The 21,592-nt window shown below is 44.0% G+C and overlaps 1 protein-coding gene across 2 annotated transcripts in view; it reads right to left on the minus strand.

Annotated features, from left to right (window-relative positions):
• Window positions 1-924: 924 nt before the first annotated feature.
• LOC115480869 (snake venom vascular endothelial growth factor toxin apiscin-like) overlaps window positions 925-21,592 on the minus strand; it is a 140,440-nt gene continuing 119,772 nt past the window's right edge. For both annotated transcript variants that reach the window (XM_030219832.1, XM_030219830.1), the window contains exon 8: window positions 925-1,624. In XM_030219832.1, coding sequence (XP_030075692.1) covers window positions 1,588-1,624 — 37 coding nt within the window. In that variant the 3' untranslated portion in view covers window positions 925-1,587. The remainder of the gene's footprint in view (window positions 1,625-21,592) is intronic.

The following is a 21,592-nucleotide window of genomic DNA, read 5'->3' on the forward strand; positions in this document are numbered from 1 at the left end:
CCTCATGGTGTCTGGTATTATTTCCCTCCCTCCCCTGTGCTGCTGCCTCCTCTGAAACAAAGAGATCCCCCCTCCCAACACCCGTAGGCTGGCCCCCAGGGCCTACCATGATGGTCTAGTGGAGAGTCGGGGCAAGAGCCATTCTCACACACTCCTGCCCATGCTTTCTTCCTCATTGAAATTGGCTGCCATGACTTCCAGTGACAGTCTTGTGAGATTGCTGCTGGAGGTCACGCCAGCCATTTTGGGATTGGAGCTGCTACTGACAGGATGCCCTAAGGCATTAAAGGGAGCATTCAATGGCTGTATTGCCCTGGTGAGAAGTAAAGCCCTGGGCTGGGTGGAATGCCATAATTTGGAATTACCTACCAGGTGGACTTCATCAGCATACTCTCATTTGCATATATTTCAACAACCTGTTTTGCCTAGGAGTTTATGCCTATGCTTCACAATAAGGAACCTGGGGAAACATAGACCCTGATCAGTTTATAATTGGATTATAAAGCTAGGTGATAGGGATTGTGCTGTTGGAAAGTTTGAATCCTACTGTTGACTCTTTTTGTCTATTAGATTGTAAGCTCTTTGAGCAGGGACTGTCTTTCTTCTATGTTTGTGTAGCGCTGCGTATGCCTTGTAGCGCTATAGAAATGCTAAATAGTAGTAGTAGTAGTAGTAGTTCCTAAGTAAGAAAGCAGAAACAAATGAGGACCTTGGAAAGGTCTAATGCTATTAAATTTGTGGATTCCTCTAGATTATTTGAGAGTGAAGTACTTTTTATGGCTGATGACCATTCTCTGTTACAAGCTGTAGACTGGTTCTAAGGTTCCATATACCCAATCACATACTATACAATCTGAGACTATTAGGTACATCACAGCTCTCATCTACAACAGCATAGAGATGGTGTGGAGAATACATGCCTTTTATAACACTTATGTTTTTATTTAAAACTCAGTATTTGATCCAGTTTACATATAATCACCTGGACAGTCAAAACTATTCATTTAAGCCCAAGTTATCAGGTTGACCTAATTTGTTGCAGGTCTTATCCATCTAATGGTTGTATCAGATACATGCAGGACCCAGTACTCTCTACAGAAAGAACTATTAATATCGCCTCACTGTTTTTGATTTCAAATTCATGAGATACCCAAGGTTGCACTGTAGAAGAGGAAAGAACATTGCAGATGGCAATTTGTGATGGAAAATCTATTCAGCTTAGCACAATTGATTCTTTAAATACAGAGTGTTATGTTAACAAGAGATAAAAGCTTCACACGGCAGAGGGGGAAAATCCAGAAAATAAGCAAATTACACATGGAACCATGTCTGTGCTAGTCTCATGCCATGGAATAGAAGCAGATCTGGTTGGATTGCCTGAGGCCAGAGAAAGCAGGGGCTAGTTTTTCCCCTGTCCTGTGCCCTTGATTCACAAGGTCAGTGTCACTTTTTCTTCACCCTTCTGGGACTGGGTTAAAGGGCAGCATATTTCTTAGGATGTTAGGAAGCAACAGGAGTGAATTTGTTGAAAAATGTCTCATGGCATGAGATTTCTGGTGACTCTTGGTCTGACCTCTCGGCCTCTCTTCAGTTTTTCCTTCCTTTGTGACGGGGCTTTTTACATCTGGAACAACAACAACAAAAAAAAAAGGTCACACTGTCAATAATAAGTAATGAACAGAAAGAAGACCTATGGCAAAAGGAACAGACTGATCCAGTCCAAGCATGTTTTAAAGCAACCACACAAACAACAACAAAAAACCCCAGGAACTGTTGACCTGGGGTCTTAGCCAGAGATGATATCACTGGCAGGTAAAAGAACCATGTTTTAATTCCTAGGCTCATCTTTCTCTTCCCAAGCTAGCTGTGGGCCAGGACAACGCAGAAGCAACATTCATAGACTCAAGGAAGAGGATAGTGCTTGATGTTTTGTATTTTGATATACTGCCTTTCTGTGGTACAACCAAAGTGGCTTATTTTTTTTTTACATATTATATGCAGATACTTTCTCTGTCCCTAGTAGGCTCACAATCTATGTTTTTGTACCAGGGGCAATGGAAGGTTAAATGACCTGCCCAGGGTCACAAGGAGCCGTAGTGGGAATTTTATCTAGTTCTTAGCCCACTGAAGTAACCATTAGGCTGCTGCTCCACTCTGGCTCAATGGTGACTTCTACTGGTTTATTTATTTATTCATTAGGATTTATTTACTGCCTTTTTGAAGGAATTCACTCAAGGCAGTATACAGCAAGAATAAGTCAAACATAAGCAATAGACAATTACAGCAGTAAAATATTCAAACAACAATGCAAAGTATGGCATTACAATGCCAATACAATAAAACATTTTAATAGACAGCATAGGATGTAAGCAAAGATGGAACATAACATATAGATAGGTAAGACAGAGTAACAGGAGTAAGAAAATAAGGGACTACATAAGAGTTGCAAATGAACATTATCTTGGCTAGGGTAGGAGTGGATAAACATTACCTGCTATAATATGTTCAGCCAGTGTCACTTACTTCTTCCATTAAAAGCCTGGTTGAAGCGCCAAGCTTTCACCTGCTTCCTGAACTAGAGATAGTCTTGTGCTAAGCAAAGCCTTTCAGGGAGTGCATTCCAGAGCATGGGGGCTACTCTGGAAAAGGCTCGCTTGCAGGTATTACATCATGTCATGTTCTTTGGAGAGCGTGTGGTTAGGGAAACTCCTTGGGAGCACTTTAGTGACCTTGAAGGTGTATAGAGGGAGATTCTGTTCTTCAAGAACTCTGGGCTGTTTCCTTTAAGGGCCCTGAAGGTCAAACAGAGTTTTTTTTTTTAATTTTTCTTTGTATTGTACTGGTATCCAGTGAAGTTTATGCAAAAATGGTGTGATGTGGTCATGTTGTTTACAACCTTCTATTAGTCTTGCTGCAGCATTCTGAATCAATTGTAACTGATGCAAACCCTTTGTAGTCAGACCAGTGTAGAGTGCATTACAATAATCTTGATGTTATCATGGCATGCACAACTGAGACAAGGCTTGCCTTCTCAATGTAAGGAGAAAGGCAGAGTAGTTGTCGCAAGTGATTGAAGCTGCTCTTGAAGGTTGCTTGGATTTGGGAGATCAGAGTAAGTGTTGAATCGAGCTGTGTTCCAAGGTTCCTAACTTGTGATTTGAGGGGGAGTTCATATTTCCCAAAAGAGATTTTGATGTCAAGTATGTCCCCCACTTGTGTTAGGCAGTGGCGTAGCCAAACTGCCAATTTTGGATGGGCCTGAACCCAAAGTGGGTGGGCACAAAATTTTCTCTCTACCCCCCTCCCCCAGCAAAATTTAGTCACGCTAATCAGATGCATTTGTCACACAGGGTAAAGTGCTGCTTTTCAGTGCATCAGATTTCAGAAAATAATTTATTTAATAGCCTAACACCCTTTTCCATGAGCTTTCAGAGGCCAAAACCTCCTGCCTCAGGTCAGTATAATGCTGTTATGGTATCCTCACCTGACCTAAGGAAGGAAGTATTGGTCTCTGAACCTTTATTAACATAGGTACCATATTACTTTATCCTAAATTAAAAATAAAATTATTTTCTTTACCTTTCTTGTATGGCCATTTACTTTTTCTCATTGTGTCGCTCCCAGTCTCTAGATTCTGCTTTCCTTCGTTTTCGCTTAACTCTTCTGCCACGGTTTCCTGGCCATTTCTCATTTTTCTCTCCAGCCAGGCCCACCCGTAGCTACGCCCCTGGTGTTAGGGACCCATAGAAGCTCAGTTTTACTTGGGTTCAGGCAAAGCTTGTTGTTTTTATTCCATTCTTGAATTGATGTTAGTGGGTAAGTCAGGTTCAATGGGTATGAGTAGCTGCACCTCATCTGCATAGATATAGAACTAAGAGTCCATTGACTGAATCAGCTTGGCTAGTGGCTTGAGGTAGATACTAAAAAATATAGATGACAGTATTGATCCCAGTGGTACCCCACAGGTCAGTGCCCATGGTGGTGATGAGGTGCTGCTGAACACTATGGACGCCTGTCTGATAGATAGGATCTGAACCAGGCAAGTACTGTTCCACTGATACCTGTTTCTGCTAGTCGTGCTAGCATAATATCATGATCTAGAGTGTCAAACGCTGCTGAGAAATCTAGCAGTACTAACACCGAGGCAAATCCCCTGTCTCGGTTTCTGTGAAGATCATTAAGTATGGATACAAGGACTTTTTCTGTTCCATAACCAGGTCTGAATTCAGATTGACATGAATCTAGCCAGTTTCTCTCTTCTAGTCAATCATTGAGTTGATCGAAGACTGTTCTACAAGTTTCCCTAAAAATGGGATGCGGGATCCTGTCTGGTAATTTTCAAGTTTGTCCTGGTCAAGGTTGTTCTTTAGCAAAGGATGCACCACTGACTTTTTTAATGCTATTGGTAGTTGCCCATTAGAAAAAGATGAGTTCACGATTTTTGTGGTGCCTTCTATGAGGCCCCTGCTTGCCTTCTGCACTACCTTTGATGGGCAGAGGTCAAGGGAGCAGGTAGTTGGTCAATGGTTTCTTAGGATTTTTTCAAGGTCCTCCTCTGTTATTAGGTTAAAAGAGTTCCATATGTAGTGGTGTGATGGAGCCGGCTCGCAAGAGCTGGTTGTTAAGCTTTTAAAGATTTTGTGAGCCAGTTGTTAAATGCAGCAGAGCTGCTCCCTCCAGCACACCACTGAATGCAGGACTCCCTCCTGCTCCCTGTTTGCCTTTTCTCCCCCGGCACACAGTGGCGTAGCTGGGGGGGGGGGGGGGGGGTGCCGAAACGGATTTTTAAAAAAATGGTGCCTATGCAGTTCTCAACCGGCGGAGTCGGCACACTGCAGCAAGAATTTCTTTTTTTTTTTCAATTTGCGGTTACTTTCTCCCCTCCCTTTCTTTCCGTTTCCACCCCACAATTCCACCAAGTCCCTAACACTTCTGTTCTCCTTCTTCCACTCCCCACCCCGGACCGTCAAACCTACTTTGTTTAGCAGCCCCTGCAGCAATAACATGCTGCCTGTTTGAGCTGGCATCAGATCCTTCCCTCTGCTTGCATGTCCCACCTTCGCGTAAACAGGAAGTACTTGTGTCTAAGCCAGAGCAGAGGCACGCCATGGATCCAACGCCGGCTCAGGCAGCGTGTTATCGCTGCAGGGACCACTAAATAGAGCAACCTTGAGGGGGGGTGGCGGCGGGAAGAGAGAGAGGGGAAACAGGATGCAGCCTGACTTGGGGAGGGGGTTGAGGGCGGCAGCAGCGGAGAGAGGGGAAACACAGGGTACTGGACTCGGGAAGGGGGATTGTTGGTGGCGGAGAGAGAGGGGAAACAGAGTGTGCTAGACTGGGAGGAGGGTTGAAGGCAAGGAGGTTAGATAAAACAGGAAACGGGATCTAGCCTTTTGACCCAAAACAATAGCAAAAACTGATTATCTATATAAATAATTCTCACCTTGAACATTCTGAAGCTCACTCTGTGGCAGGGACACAGTGAAGCCCTGCAGTGTTGGTAGGTTAGGCTGTCAGCACCACTCACCTCATGCACCACTCACTCTCAGTCAGAGACCCACCCACAGCCACGCCCCTTCCAGACATAATTCGCAACCTCAACGTTCTAAATGAAGCTGCAACTTCCTCTTGCATGGTGGTGTAGATCGAAATTTGTATTTTTCACCCAGGACTGTCTGCCCCACCCTCGCGTGACGTGGAGGGCGGAGCTATGACAATCGAATCGCATCGCACAGCAGCCCCGCCCTCGCATCTAGATATCATGACGTCAAGGGCGGGTCATCAAAAAACAAACGACAACACGACTACTGCGCTGCGCTCTGCAATGCCTGCCCCACGCCGTCCCTCCAGGCTCCAGCCTGCCACCCACGGAACGACAACACAGAGACACAAAGGAAGTGACGCCCCTTCCAGGCTCCAAAACGCTCTGCACGCAACCTCCCCACAGCAACATCAACCCCCTCGCCACCCTTCCCTCACTGTCCGGCCACTGCTGCTGCTGCAAAAAAAACCGGACACAACCTAAAGGTGAGAGGGAGGGAGGCAGGCAGGCAGGCAGCCTGAACATCTGAGGAAGGGAGGGAGGGAGCGAAACAACCAAACAACCAGCCAGCCTGAATGTGGGTGGAATGGAGGGAGGGAGCCAGCTTGATCATGGCAGTGCCAGGGATGAAAACCTTGCTAGCGCCCGTTTCATTAATCTCAGAAACGGGCCTTTCTTACTAGTTAGAAAAAAGGGACTGCCTACGCATGGTCCATCTATAAAACATTTAAGCTGTTCCAGTTGGATAGGCAGTGCCATAAAAGGTGGAGGACAAAATATTAAAAAAATTTTTTTTACTTATTTGACAGCTTTCTAATTTATTTCAAAGCTTCCCATATGTAGATATAAATATCATGAAATAACAATTGAATAGCACTAAAACAGCTTTAAAAATTATTGTAGCTGGTAGAAACAGCACTAATAAACTCTTTGCGCTCATTTTTCTACACTGTTCTATATAATACAGATGGCCAAAATTCAGTGAGGATATCCTGACCATAGGAGGAGGTGGAGGAGGGAGAGAGTAAGAGAAGGGGAGAGATCATGATGCTGGACCCACAGGAGATGCAGCTACACAAACCCTGATGGCTTGGTTTCTTCCTGGATTGTGTACACTTAGCAGGCTTTCACTTCTGGTGTGCAGTTTGCTGTCTAACCTGGAAGGACCATTGCATTGGAGATTTGTGAAGCCTTGTTTCCTGGCACAATAAGGAGAAAAGGGGGACAGAGGGGACAGGGAATTGCTGGACTATAGGGGTGGAGGGAACAAGTAGAGGGGATAGGGAAATGCTGGACCATAGGAGTGGAGGGGAGAGGGAAAGAGAATAGGGAAATGCTGGACCATAGTGGTGGAGGAGAGAGAAGGGTTGTGGGGACAAGGAGATGCTGGGCTACAAGGGAATAAGAAGGGAGAGGGAGGGGAGATATTGGCATGGTGGAACAATGTGGGGAGAGACCATGGAGGTTCTCAAGGAGAGATGAGTGAGAGGAGGATGGTAAGTACAGAGGATAGAATTGTATAATGAATGGGGAGTTGGTGAAAAAGAAGGGAATATGAGACTAGGGAAGGAGTGAGACAGGAGAGGTAGGGGTGAGAGGAGACGATGGAAAGTTGATAGGTATATCGGTTGAAGCAGAATATAAGGCGTGCAGCGGAGTTCTGAACTGATTGAAGGGGGGATAGATGGTTAAGAGGGAGGCCAGTAGGTTGCGCTTATGGCCTCTCAGTCCAGCAGCACACTTTACTTGTCCATGACTTGGTTCCTCAAAATTATCAAGAAAAGTCTCTAGCAATTACTCAGTTCAAAATACAACTAGAACCTCACATAGGAAAAGCTCAATACCATGGTTTAACGAAGAACTGAAAGAACTAAAAACACAGGTTAGAAGACTAGAAAGAGCTTGGAGCAAAAAAAAAAAAAAAGACGAACACACACTCAAAGAGTGGAAACAGTTACAAAGAAAATACAAATACAAAATCAGACAAACCAAAAGAACATACTACAGAACTATAATAGGACCAAATTACAAGGATACGCATAAACTCTTTTCACTTGTAAACAATCTCCTAAACACCACACAGGTCACTTCGAATAGCATAGAAACCCCATCGGCAACCAACCTAGCGAACTATTTCAAGGAAAAAATCATAAAGCTCCAACGCATGATACCAAGCAATACCACTGAGTACACAAGCATTCTTGAATGCTTAGACCCAAAACTTGACATCTGCCCTACTAACCTATTAAAAGCCGCCCCCAAACAATTCAAAAAAGACCTCACAAACCAAGTAAATTACAGACTCCTAAATGGTCTATTCCCCATGGACAAAGGAAATATCCTTCTCACTCCACTGCCAAAAGATGCTAAGAAAAGCACAATGGACCGAACCAACTACCGATCAGTTGCTTCTATCCTTACATAACAAAATTGATGGAAGACATAGTGACGAAACAACTCATGGAATACCTAACCAAACACTCAATTCTACATGAGTCCCAATCAGGATTTCGATCAAATCATAGTACTGAAACTGTACTAGTGTCTGCAATGAATTCATTCAAAAAAACAATTGCAACCGGCAAGAACATACTCGTACTACAATTTGACATTTCTAGTGCTTTCGACTTGGTGGATCATGGAATATTACTATACCTGTTAGAATACTTTGGAATCGGAGGCCCAGTTCTCAAATGGTTCAAAGGATTCCTCACCACCAGATCCTACCAAGTAACAACGAATAATGACAGATCACCACCTTGGATACCGGAATGTGGAGTTCCTCTGGGATCCCTCCTCTCGCCAACTATTTTCAACCTTATGATGATACCACTAGCCAAACTTCTAGCCAATCAGAACCTTAACCCCTACGTATATGCGGATGATGTCATGATCCACATCCCGTTCAAAAGTAACCTAAACGATATAACCAACGAGATCAACCAGAGCCTCCAAATCATGCACTCTTGGGCGGACTCATTCCAGTTAAAACTGAACGCAGAAAAAACTCAATGTCTAGTTCTCACTTCCCAATACAACACAAACAACTACCGTACCATAACTACACCATACTGCACACTTCCTATCTCAGAAAATCTGAAAATTCTTGGAGTCACTATTGATCAATACCTCACACTCGATACCCACGTGAAGAATATAACGAAAAAAATGTTCTACTCGATGTGGAAACTCAAAAGAATAAAACCTTTTTTCCCAAGAAACATCTTCCATACCCTAGTACAGTCATTAGTGATAAGTCATCTAGACTACTGTAACACTTTGTACGCAGGCTGTAAAGAACAGACCATTAAAAAACTCCAAACAGCCCAGAACACCGCAGCCAGACTCATCTTTGGAAAAACTAAATACGAAAGGGCGAAACCTCTAAGAGAGAAACTACATTGGCTACCACTCAAGGAATGAATTGAGTTCAAGATCTGCACAACCGTCCACAAAATCATCCACGCAGATGCCCCACTCTATATGTTAAACCTAGTGGACCTACCGCCTAGAAACGCCAAAAGATCGGCCCGCAAATTCCTTAATCTGAACTTTCCCAGCTGTAAAGGAATTAAATACAAACAGAAACCAAATTAGCATACAGATTCTGCATGCAGCACAATACCAGAAAAACAGAACATTGCTATACATTGCAAAATAAGACAGCAGATGTAAATTCTCAAATTGGACATATTCCAAACACTAAAATGAAAATAAAATGATTTTTTCTACCTTTGTTGTCTTGTGACTGTTTTTCAGATCATGTTGGTCCCAGTCTCTGATTCTGCTGCTCTCTATCTGCTCCCTTAACTCCACTTCCAGGGTTTCATTTCCATTTATTTCTTTATTTTCCTCCTTTCTTCTTCATTTCTTGCCCTACATCCATAGGTAAAAGCTGGGTCCTCCGCGGACTTGACTGGAGGAAGTAGAGAGTGGATCCAGCTTTTGCTTATTTTCTCCAGCCATGTGCAGTTTTTCTCCTCTTTTCCCTTTCCCTCATCTCTGTCAGGATGCATCTCCTTCCTCTCTCTTCCCTCTCCTCCATCCATGACTAGCATTTATCCTCTCTCTCCTCCCCCCATCCATGTTCATCTCATGTCACCCCCCATCCATGTTCATCTCATGTCCTCTCTTCCCTCTCCTCCATCCGTATCCAGAATTTCTCCTCTCCCCTCCATCCATGTGCATCTCCTTCCTGTCTTCCCTCACTTCCATCCATGTCCAGCATTTCTCCTACCCTCCCCTCCATCCATCGCAACTCTCCCCTGCCCTCCCTACCCATGCATGCCAGGCAATTCTCCTCTGCCCTCCCCTCCCATCTATGTCCAGTGATTCTCCTTTGCCCCTGTCCTTCCCTCTCATTCACATCCAGTGATTTTCCTCTGTCCCTTGCCCTCTCCTCTATCCCCTCCATCCATGTGCATCTCTCCTTCCTGTCTTCCCTCACTTCCATCCATGTCCAGCATTTCTCCTACCCTCCCCTCCATCCATCGCAACTCTCCCCTGCCCTCCCTACCCATGCATGCCAGGCAATTCTCCTCTGCCCTCCCCTCCCATCTATGTCCAGTGATTCTCCTTTGCCCCTGTCCTCCCCTCTCATTCACATCCAGTGATTTTCCTCTGTCCCTTGCCCTCTTCTCTATCCCCTCCAACCATGTGCATCTCTCCTTCCTGTCTTCCCTCACTTCCATCCATGTCCAGCATTTCTCCTACCCTCCCCTCCATCCATCCATAGCAACTCTCCTCTCTTCCCTGCCCTCCCTACCCATATGCATGTCCAGCAATTCTCCTCTGTCCTCCCCTCCCATCTATGTCCAGTGATTCTCCTTTGCCCCCTGTCCTCCCCTCTCATTCACATCCAGTGATTTTCCTCTGTCCCTTGCCCTCTTCTCTATCCCCTCCAACCATGTGCATCTCTCCTTCCTGTCTTCCCTCACTTCCATCCATGTCCAGCATTTCTCCTACCCTCCCCTCCATCCATCCATAGCAACTCTCCTCTCTTCCCTGCCCTCCCTACCCATATGCATGTCCAGCAATTCTCCTCTGTCCTCCCCTCCCATCTATGTCCAGTGATTCTCCTTTGCCCCCTGTCCTCCCCTCTCATTCACATCCAGTGATTTTCCTCTGTCCCCTGCCCTCTCCTCTATACCCTCCATCCATGTGCATCTACTTCCTGTCTTCCCTCACTTCCATCCATGTCCAGCATTTCTCCTCCCATCCCCTCCATCCATCCATAGCAACTCTCCTCGCTCCCCTGCCCTCCCTCCCTACCCATCCCCAGTGATTCTCCTTTGCTCCCTGTCCTCCCCTGCCTTCCCCTCCATGTCCAGTGACTCACCCCAGGCCACAACTTACCCCCCTTTTTACCCCCCCCCCCCAAGTTTCAGTTCCCAGCCCCAGCTGTGCCCTAAGTTTTCCACCACAGCCCTCCCTTCCTTCCAGCCGCCCTGCGTTTAAAAAGTTGCAGCGGCGGCAAAAAAGCAGGCTCACCTCTCCTTTAAGCCCTTCCCCTTCTCCCTCAGCGTGCACTGTGCCGCCTTTGCGGAAACCGGAAACCAGAAATTGCATGCTAGAGAGAAGGGGAAGGGCTTAAAGGAGAGGTGAGCCTGCTTTTTTGCCACCGCTGCAACTTTTTAAATGCAGGGTGGCTGGAAAGAAATCAAGCTGAGCGTCGCAACAATGTGGCAGGGAGCGCCAGGAAGCGCCGCGGGGCCCCTGGAGGCGCGAGGTCCTGATGACGGAGGGTGGGTGGGACTCCGGCGCCGGGCCCCCCTGGAGGCCCGGGTCCGGGGAATTTTGTCCTCCCTGTCCCCCCCTCTCGGCGGCCCTCCTCCAGGAATTTTCCAAACCTCTTATTAAACCCAGATATTCTACCCGCTGTTAGCGCATCCCCTTAAGAAGTTGTTCGTTGAGTGAAAAAATATTTTGTCCTATTGTTTTAAAGTATTTCCATGTATATTCATTGAATGTCCCCAAGTCTTTATACTTTGTGAAAGAGTAAAAAAAATTGATTCACTTCTACTCATTCTACACCACTCAGGATTTTGTAGACCTCAATCATCTCCCCCTTAGCCATCTCTTTTTCAAGCTGAAAAGCCCTAACTTCTTTAGCCTTTCCTCATATGAGAGCAGTTCCATCCCCTTTATCATTTTGGCCGCTCCTCTTTGAACCTTTTCTAATTCCGCTATATCTTTTTTGAGATATAACAACCAGAATTGAATGCAATACTCAATGTGAGGTTGTGCCATGGAGCGATACAGAGGCATTATGGTATTCTTGGTCTTATTTACCATCCCTTTCCTAATAATTCCTGGCATCCAGTTTGCTTTTTTGGCTGCCGCTGCACACTGGGCAGAAGATTTTAGAGTATTGTCTACAATGACACCTAGACCTTTTTCTTGGATGCTGACCCCCAAGGTGGACCCTAGCATCAGGTAATTATGACTTGATTATTCTTTCCCATGTGCATCACTTTGCATTTGTCTACATTAAATTTCATCTGCTATTTGGATGCCTAGTCTTCAAATTTCCTAAGGTCTTCCTGCAAATTTTCACAGTTCGCATGTATTAACATCCTTGAATAGTTTTGTGTCATCTGCAAATTTCAGATTTCCAGATCATTTATTAATACAGATCCCTGCAGCACGCCACTATGTACCCTCCTCCATTGAGAGAAATGGCCATTTAACCCTACCCTCTGTTTTCTGTCCAATAACCAATTCCTAATCCACACAGAACATTCAGATTCTTTTTTAGCCTTCTTTACCTATGTTTTACATATAACTTGCCAGTCTTTATGTTGCTTCTTATTTTCTTCATTTGGGTCCTTTTTCCATTCTTTGAAGGATGTTCTTTTGGCTCTAATAGCCTCTTTCACTTTACCTTTTAACCATGCTGGCCTTTTCTCTTCTTTCCACCTTTGTAAATAAGTGGAATGCATCTGGTCAGGGCTTCCACGATATTATTTTTAAAAATTGCTCATGCCTAATTTGAAGTCCTAACCTTTGCTACCGATCCTTTTAGCTTCTTTTTAACCATTCTCTTCCTTTTTTCATAGTCGCCCTTTTGAAAATTAAATGCTGCTACAGTAGATTTCCTTTGTGGTATCACCTCAAATATTAGCCCAAGCTTGATCATGTTATGATCACTATTTCCCAGCAGATCCATCACTATTACCTCTCGTACTATATCCTGTATTCCACTAAAGACTGGATCTAAAATGGCTCCCCCTCTTGTTGGTTCCTGGACCAGTTGCTTCAAGAAGCAGTCATTTATTACATCTAGGAATTTTACCTCTCTAGCGCTCCCCGATTTAACATTTAACCAGTCAATATTGGGGTAATTGAAATCACCCATTATACTACAAATCCCAGGGCAAGCAGTTGCTTCCCATGTCTGTCTCAATAGCAGACTATGGACATTTCCTCCAGGAATTTGTCCAAACCTTTTTTAAACCCAGATACATTAACCTCTGTTACCACATCCTCCGGCAAAGAGTTCCAGAGCTTAACTGTTTGTTGAGTGAAAAAATATTGCCAGTTTTCCTAATTTCTATGAACCTTCATCTGTCAGTTCGTTCTGTCCTGGCAGATTGTAGTACAGCCCTACAAGAATACTTCTTCCCTTCACACATGGTATTTCTATCCATAATATAGTAACATAGTATATGACAGCAGAGAAAGACCCGCACGGTCCATCCAGTCTGCTCAACAAGATAAACTCATATGTGCTACTTTTTGTGTATACCTGACCTTGATTAGTATCTGCCTTGTTCACAGCACAGACCGTAGAAGTCTGCCTAGCACTAGCTCCGCCTCCCAACCAACCGCCCCAGCCCCCCCCCCCAAAGGCTCTGCCACCCAATCTCCGCTAAGCTTCCGAGGATCCCTTCCTTCTGAACAGGATTCCTTTATGTTTATCCCACGCATTTTTGAATTCTGTTACAGCAATGATTCCATGCTGCTAGCTGTTTCATGTAGAATATTTATTTTGTTTGAATCAATTTTCTCTTTAACATATTGCACAATCCCCCTTCCAATTTGCTCACTCTTATCATTGCAATATAATTTGTATGCTGTTAACACAACATCTCATTGATTGTCCTCCTTTCACCAGGTCTCTGAGATGCCTATTGTACCTACCTCATCATTTAGTGGTATATATTATCACCATTATCACCAATACTCTTCAACATGATGATGATTCCACTGGCACAGTCCTTATCCAACCGAGGCCTTAACCCATTCATTTATGCAGATGATGTTACAATATACATCCCCTTCAGACATGATCTGACAGAAATAACCAACAAAATCAATGATGTCTGAACATCATGGACTCCTGGGCAAACTCATTCCAACTGAAACTGAACACTGAAAAAACACATTGCCTCATCCTCTCCTCTCCATATAACAAATACAAACCCACAACCATAAATACTCCAGGACATACCCTCCCTACCTCGGACAGTTTGAAAATACTCTGTGTCACACTCGAACGCAACCTTACCCTCGACAGTCAAGTAAACTCTGTAACAAAGAAAATGTTCTATTCAATGTGGAAGCTCAAACGATTAAAACCTTTCTTCCTAAGAGCAACTTTTCGATACCTAATACAATCAATGGTCCTAAGCCATGCAGATTATTGCAATGGAATCTACGCGGGCTGCAAAGAACAACTCATAAAAAAACTCCAGACCGCCCAAAATTACTACTACTACTTAACATTTCTAGAGCGCTACTAGGGTCACGCAGCGCTGTACAAATTAACAAATAAGGACGGTCCCTGCTCAGAAGAGCTTACAATCTAAAGGATGAAATGTCAAGTTGGGGTAGTTGAGATTTCCTGAGAAGAGGTGTAGTGATTAGGTGCCAAAGGCGACATTGAAGAGGTGGGCTTTGAGCAATGATTTGAAGATGGGTAGGGAGGGGGCCCGGCATATAGGGCTCAGGGAGTTTGTTCCAAGCATGGGGTGAGGCGAGGCAGAAAGGGCGAAGCCTAGAGTTGGCAGTGGTGGAGAAGGGTACTGAAAGGAGGGATTTGTCTTGAGAGCAGAGGTTATGGGTAGGGACGTAAAGGGAGATGAGGGTAGAGAGGTAAGGAGGGGCTGCAGATCGAGTGCATTTGTAGGTGAGTAGGAGAAGCTTGAACTGTATGCGGTATCTGATCGGAAGCCAGTGAAGTGACTTGAGGAGAGGGGTGATATGAGTATATCGGTTAAGGCGGAAGATAAGACGTGCGGCAGAGTTCTGGATGGACTGAAGGGGGGATAGATGGCTAAGTGGGAGGCCGGTGAGGAGTAGGTTGCAGTAGTCAAGGCGAGAGGTAATGAGAGAGTGGATGAGAGTTCGGGTGGTGTGCTCGGAGAGGAAGGGGCGAATTTTGCTAATGTTATAGAGGAAGACTCCAGACCGCCCAAAATACAGCAGCCAAACCCCTCCGAGAAAAGTTGCATTGGCTCCCAATCAAAGAATGGATCATCTTCAAAATCTGCACCTTAGTCCACAAAATCATACACAGCGTAGTCCCAGAATACATGACAGACCTCATAGACAAACCAATAAGAAACAGTCAGATCATCAAGATCCTACCTAAACCTATACTACCCAAATTGCAAAGGACTGAAAAACAAAACAACTTATGCAGCCGGCTTCTCTTACATAAGCGCACAACTATGGAATGGGCTCCCAAAAGCTGTGAAAACAATCCACGACCACTTGAACTTCATGAAATCACTAAAAACCAACCTCTTCAAAAAGGCCTACCCCAACGACCCCACGTAACCCTCTTCACCTACCAACACAGCATGACTATGATCGCACAGGTGTCACGTTCACTAAACAGGAACTGGGTTTGTGAGCCCTTGGGCCACTGCCGAGGAGCAGCAGTGGCAGGCAAAACCACCCCACATCAGAAGCAAGGCAGAACAGACATACTGGCAAATCCAGGCTAGGTCTCTGGCGGTCAGCCAGCAAGCAGAAGACAGGTCCAGGCCAAGGTTCACAAGGCAGGCGGCAAGCAAAACAAAGTCCAGGTCCAGGCAAAGGTTCAAAAGGCAGGTGGCAAGCAAAGCAAAGACCAGGATCAGGCAAGGTTCAAAAGGCAGGAAACCAGCAAACACAGAAACAGGTCCAGACAAAGTCTCTCAGGCAGAAGTGCACAAGCACCCATGACCAGGGCCTAAGACGCAATGCAAAGGCAAAGCCAGAGAGTTTCAAAATGGCTAATAAGCCCAGACAGGAAAGACTCAGCTGCAGCAATCACCAGGAAGCTATGGTGGCTTTGCAGGCTCAATCCAAGCAAGCAAACCTGGCAGCCTGGAAGATCCGGACCGGACTCAGCTAAAATCTGGAACGGGTGATGGTCGATAGCAGCCACCTGTTCTGGCCACCAGAGGGCGGGAAAAGCACAGACGTAACAGTACCTCCTCCTCAAGACCCCCCCTACCTCCACGGGGATTTCAGGTCTCCACGGGTAGCAATGGTGGAATCTACGGAGGAGCCTCAAAGCATGACCAGGGTTAACTTGGCTGAAGCTGGAACCAGAGTCAAGACTGACATCCGGACAGGCATCAAAGCTGACCCTCGGACCGCTCTCAGGACTGGACCTCGAAGCACTCAGGCACCGCTTGGCTGGAACTCATCCTCAGAGTGGACTCAGGAACAGCTGGGCTGGAACTCCACCTCGGAGTGGACTCCGGAACAGCAGGGCTGAAGCTCAAACTCGGAACAGACTCAGCATCCTCTGGGTTGGGATTCAAAACAGACTCAGGCAGTTGACTGGAACTCAGAGCAGGCTCAGGCACTTGGCTGGGATTCAGCGCAGACTCTGGAACCTCTTGGCTGGAACTCAGGGCAGGCTCAGAAGCCTGTCTGGAACTCAGGGCAGGCTCCGAAGCTTGACTGGAACTCAGAGCAGACTCCGGCGCTTGGCAAGATCTCAGAGCAGGCTCAGGCACTTGGCTGGAACTCAGTGCAAACTCCGGCACTTGGCAGGATCTCAGAGCAGACTCAGGCTCATCTGGGCTGGAACTCAAAACAGGCTCAGAAACTTGGCTGGAACTGAACTCAGCATGGACTCAGCAGCTGGGCAGGAACTGGAACCCAGCATAGACTCAGCAGCTTGGCTGGAACTCAGAGCAGACTCTGGAACCTCTTGGCTGGAACTCAGGGCAGGCTCCGAAGCCTGGCTGGAACTCAGGGCAGGCTCCGGCGCTTGGCAAGATCTCAGAGCAGACTCGGGCTCATCTGGGCTGGAACTCAAAACAGGCTCAGAAACTTGGCTGAAACTGGAACTCCAAAGGGGAGGAGGGTGGGTTGTGATAATATTCAGCCTGCTGTCCTCAGAGAATACCTGGTACAGGTATGTATCTTCATTTTCTCCGAGGACAAGCAGGCTGATATCACATATGGGGTATCCCTAGCCCCCAGGCTCACTCAAAACAAAGAACACTGGTCAATTGGGCCTCACAACAGCGAGGACATAACAAAGATTGACCTAAAAAGAAACACAACTAGGTGAGAGTGCAGCCTGGAACAGAACAGAAATGGGCCTAGGAGGGTGGAGTTGGATTCTAAACCCCAAACAGATTCTGCAACACCGACTGCCCAAACCGACTGTTGCGTCGGGTATCCTGCTGAAGGCAGTAGTGAGATGTGAACGTATGGACTGATGACCACGTTGCAGCCTTGCAAAGCTCTTCAACAGAAACTGACTTCAAGTGAGCCATTGACGCAGCCATGGCTCTGACATTGTGAGTGAGCCGTGACACGGCCCTCTAGAGTCAAGCCAGCTTGGGCATAAGTGAAGGAAATGCAATCTGCTAGCCAATTGGAGATTGTGCGTTTTCCGATGGCAACTCCCCTCCTGTTAGGGTCAAAATAAACAAACAATAGGGCGGACTGTCTGCTCCACGTAAAAGGCCAATGCTCTCTTACAGTCCAAGGTGTGCAACTTGTCCTCACCAGGGTGGGTATGTGGGTGGGGAAAATGTTGGCAAGATAATTCACTGGTTCAGATGGAACTCCGACACCACCTTCGGCAAGAACTTAGGGTAAGTGCGGAGGACTACTCTATTATGATGGAATTTGTGCTTTAAGGTTACTCGGAGAGATTGCCTATCAACTGCAGTGATAGTAAATCTCAAAGGAGTGTTTTGTTTCCAGGATTGTATATTATTTCATTTAAGCAATGTTTGTTTGATTTGTGACGTGATGCTTTTGACTTCTGGTAAATTGCTTTCATTAGAAATGCAAGCACTTTTTAGTTTTAATTTATAGGTGTGCGTCCGTGTATGTGATCTTTGAAAATTGTATAATTGTTTCAGATATTTACTATGAAAGGTTCTATATTATGTGCCATCTAACACACTGTTTATTTGTGACGTTGTTTAAAATAACTAGTGCTGATATTCACTTCCTGGCTCTCTATTGAGATGAACGAACTGTTTTAATTTTTCTTTTCACGTCTTATCTACTACTTTCAAACTTCCTTCCCTGCCTCTTAAAGATTTATAGTTTTACGATACAGTTCCAGCATTTTTGGTTCTCAATAGGGTTTGTAGATTAACCCTTGCATAACATAACTAACTGGTAAATCAAAACTAAAGAAATTAAGGTTGCTATTATTTTAAAGCTATGTTCAGATAAGACTAGCTCCAATTGCCAAATTTCCTTTTATTGAGAACCGTACCTCTGGAACCAGTTAAAGTAATTAACTTGTTTTCCTCTCCTGAAGTATTACTATGAAGACTAATTACACCAGCATGAAATATTAATATAGAAATTTCAACTTACAGTTTTTGTCTGATGTATAGACCTATTTTCAGTCACCATAATATCCACTGCTTGCAGTGAGCAGTAAACTCAATTAGATACAGGAAGCACCGTTATTTCGTGATTTCCTTAAGACTGAATGACAGAGATTAACCCTTGTAGTTCTTATTTTCTCTAGAGTTCATCTTTACAAATGCTTTGAACTCAGTATATGATACAGGAATTCATTACGTGTTTCAAATTTTTAATAACCAGATGGATTTTTCTATGATTCTGTGTTATCCTTGCTACTCTTTGTTTAGAATTCAATTTAGAATGTAGGATTATATGAACATATCATACTAATCTTTCTTTCTGGTCAATTTATGCATTTATTGCATTAGTAAAAATTGTTATTATATCCTTGATTTTTTTTGAATGTTACTAAAATGTTTAAAGAAATGCTCCTACTTCTTGTCTTCTGCTTATAAAGCTGCTCCTCCTCTGTATTTAAAATATACTCTAAATTGTAAATTGATTGCTGGGAATATATAAGCTTATTTTTAGCTATCCCTCTGAATGTGAATCTTCATATGCTGTCATAATTTAGGGCCCAAAATTGTGAAAGCATAGAAATGATCAAATTAAAATTAAATATAATTTTTATTTTCCAAATTGGCTGTGAACTATTACAGAGGACTATAGGTTATTGTCCTTCTCATTTGACCTATTTTAACCTTGTAAAGGTCACGTGAGGAGGCCTCATAGAAATATATAGTTTTTTACATTTCTGATTTTGGCTTTTCTCTATCTTTTAAAATATCATGTTAAAGACTGCATTTTCCTGGAGCAGACTCTGACCACAATGTTTCCTCAGACTCTGCTGACTTCCTGTGCCACATGTAATAACAATTTTTTTTATTATTATTCCTACTGGTAATTTCTGATATTATATATTATATATTGACACTATGCTCCACCTACTGATGCGCAAAGGAACTAACTATTGCATTCTATAATCTATTCTTTCTAATGGTCCTATGCTGAGATTTGACCACTTGATTTTACTTCTTATATCACCTCTATTTATTAAGTCCTGTAGGTTGAGTGAAAACTGCTAATCCAATTCCTGATCTACCGCCTCTATTCTACTGCAACTGACCTCTAGCAAGAAAAAGGAGCAACCAACTTCCCCAATGAGAATTTTCTTTTGTCCAAATGATGTCATTAATTTAGACCTGCTTGGTTATGCTCTTAAATATTCTGCTGTATTGAATATTTTTGCAGGCTTCTCATCTTTTTCAGAACCTACATGTCACTTTACGTATGAGCTCTCTATTACAACAGACAACGACCGTGATTCCAGAATATACTTCCATCACCTGGACTATCTATGAGTTTTAGATTTCTGCACATTAATCTTCAGCTTTGACTATGACTATTTGCTAATCTACCCTTCTGAATCATCTAGCTCGTAAGTCCTACTGGCCTCCTGCAGCTGAGGGCTCAACCCTTGGTGAATGGTAGTTATCGTAGGTGAAGATTCCATATCTATTGGCGATAGATTGCAACGCATTGCCCTCCATACATCAATAATTACCATCATCTCTAAATTCTAATTGTTTTTTGTAGATACAATTTCATATATACTATTGCTATCTATGTAAATTGGCTTTTCATTATTGAACCCTTCTGGTTTCCCTTTTGCTTTTGCACTTAATTAGCACTGTTTTCTCCATGTTTACATTGTCTTTCATGTCTATTCAATTCACCCTGACTATGCCCACTAAGATATAGCAATATATCATTCAGGCATACAGTTATTTTGCTTATTCCTTTGCCAGCCTTTGGACTGGTTATGATAGTGTATGCCTAGAATAAAGACATGAAAAGATCCCACTTTGTACACCACAAGTACGTCCTCAAGATCTATCCAGGCCCAAATGATGTTAGATCCCCCAAGGTTGTGGCAATAATCTTTACACCTTGCAAACTATTGGACCATAAGTTTTGGGTCCATGTGAAAGATATACGCAGAACCAGCCTAACCATCTCAAGACCAGTCACTTCCTTCAGCAGGCCAGCCTGAAAACCCAGTCCTGTTAGATCTTCCAGATCTCCGTCCAGATTCTTCAGCGCTTCCATCGCCTCAACCATGATCGATGAAAGAGAATTTAGAACTGATACTTAATTTGAGAATTACTGTTGCTGTTATGGACATTATAGATTCATATTTTGTTTTATTTTTAGTTTTAGCAGTAATCCTGTCTAGAAAAGGTTTTATTTTATTATTTCCTTTATTGTTCTAATTGTTTTTCTAAGAGTTTCCCCGTTATTTCTGTATGTAACTCAAATTGAAGTTGATATTGCTCAGATACAAGAGTTATGCAATTGTTTAACTCTGGTGTAGGCTTACTTACATTACATGTTTTTCTGTAGGTTTGACTAAGCTCCAAGTGGGGTAATGGATATATAAATTGCTTCCCATACTTCCAGGTCATTATGCACATGTCAAGATCCATGCATGACCTTTGTTACCATTTTTGCTGTATGAGGCAACCTCATACTTGCTATCCACTTATTAGTGCTCATGATTGGATGCCAATGATAAGTAATAGTAAGATCCAAGAATTCCGACCTGTTTAAGGATTCTGAATACCTACAAACCTTAAACAGCCTGCAATCTGAATACTAACCACATATTTGTTGAACCCATAACAATGCTTAATCGAAACCACTGTTCCTTCCCAAAGACCACTGAGAAAGATACATTAGATTATCTCCCCATGTACTATGCAATAGATACAACAGAAGTCATAGCAAGACCTGAAAGTATTTATTAGTATGATCCACCTGAAATTGCTATTACCCGTATACCTATACTGCATGGGATTTTGTAGATGAACTCATGGATTTGTCCCAAGGGATTGGGTAATATAAAGAGAATTCCATATGCCCAAATAATATATCACTTTCCTATCTTGCACCATATCTTCTAGCAATTTGTAAAAACAAAACTTGTCCTCTCGTTTGATAGCTTGCCACCTTCTGGAATAGATAATGACGAGCTTGACGAGCTTTGTGTCACCCCTCCTCAGAGGGGGTGACAAGTGGGGAATGTATAATTATAGTACAGCAAGAGACCCTCACTGGATCCACCGGAAGGGTGGGAAGGCCAGATTTTAGGACCCAGGCTGTAAAAATACCAGCCAGGTTTAAAAATCTATGACTGGCTGCGCAAGGACTTGCTTTTCCTGTAAGTTAATATGTGTCCCCGCTTGGGATCCATCCACTGGA

The sequence above is a fragment of the Microcaecilia unicolor genome, chromosome 11 (assembly GCF_901765095.1).
Source record: "Microcaecilia unicolor chromosome 11, aMicUni1.1, whole genome shotgun sequence".
Classification (NCBI taxonomy): Eukaryota; Metazoa; Chordata; class Amphibia; order Gymnophiona; family Siphonopidae; genus Microcaecilia; species Microcaecilia unicolor.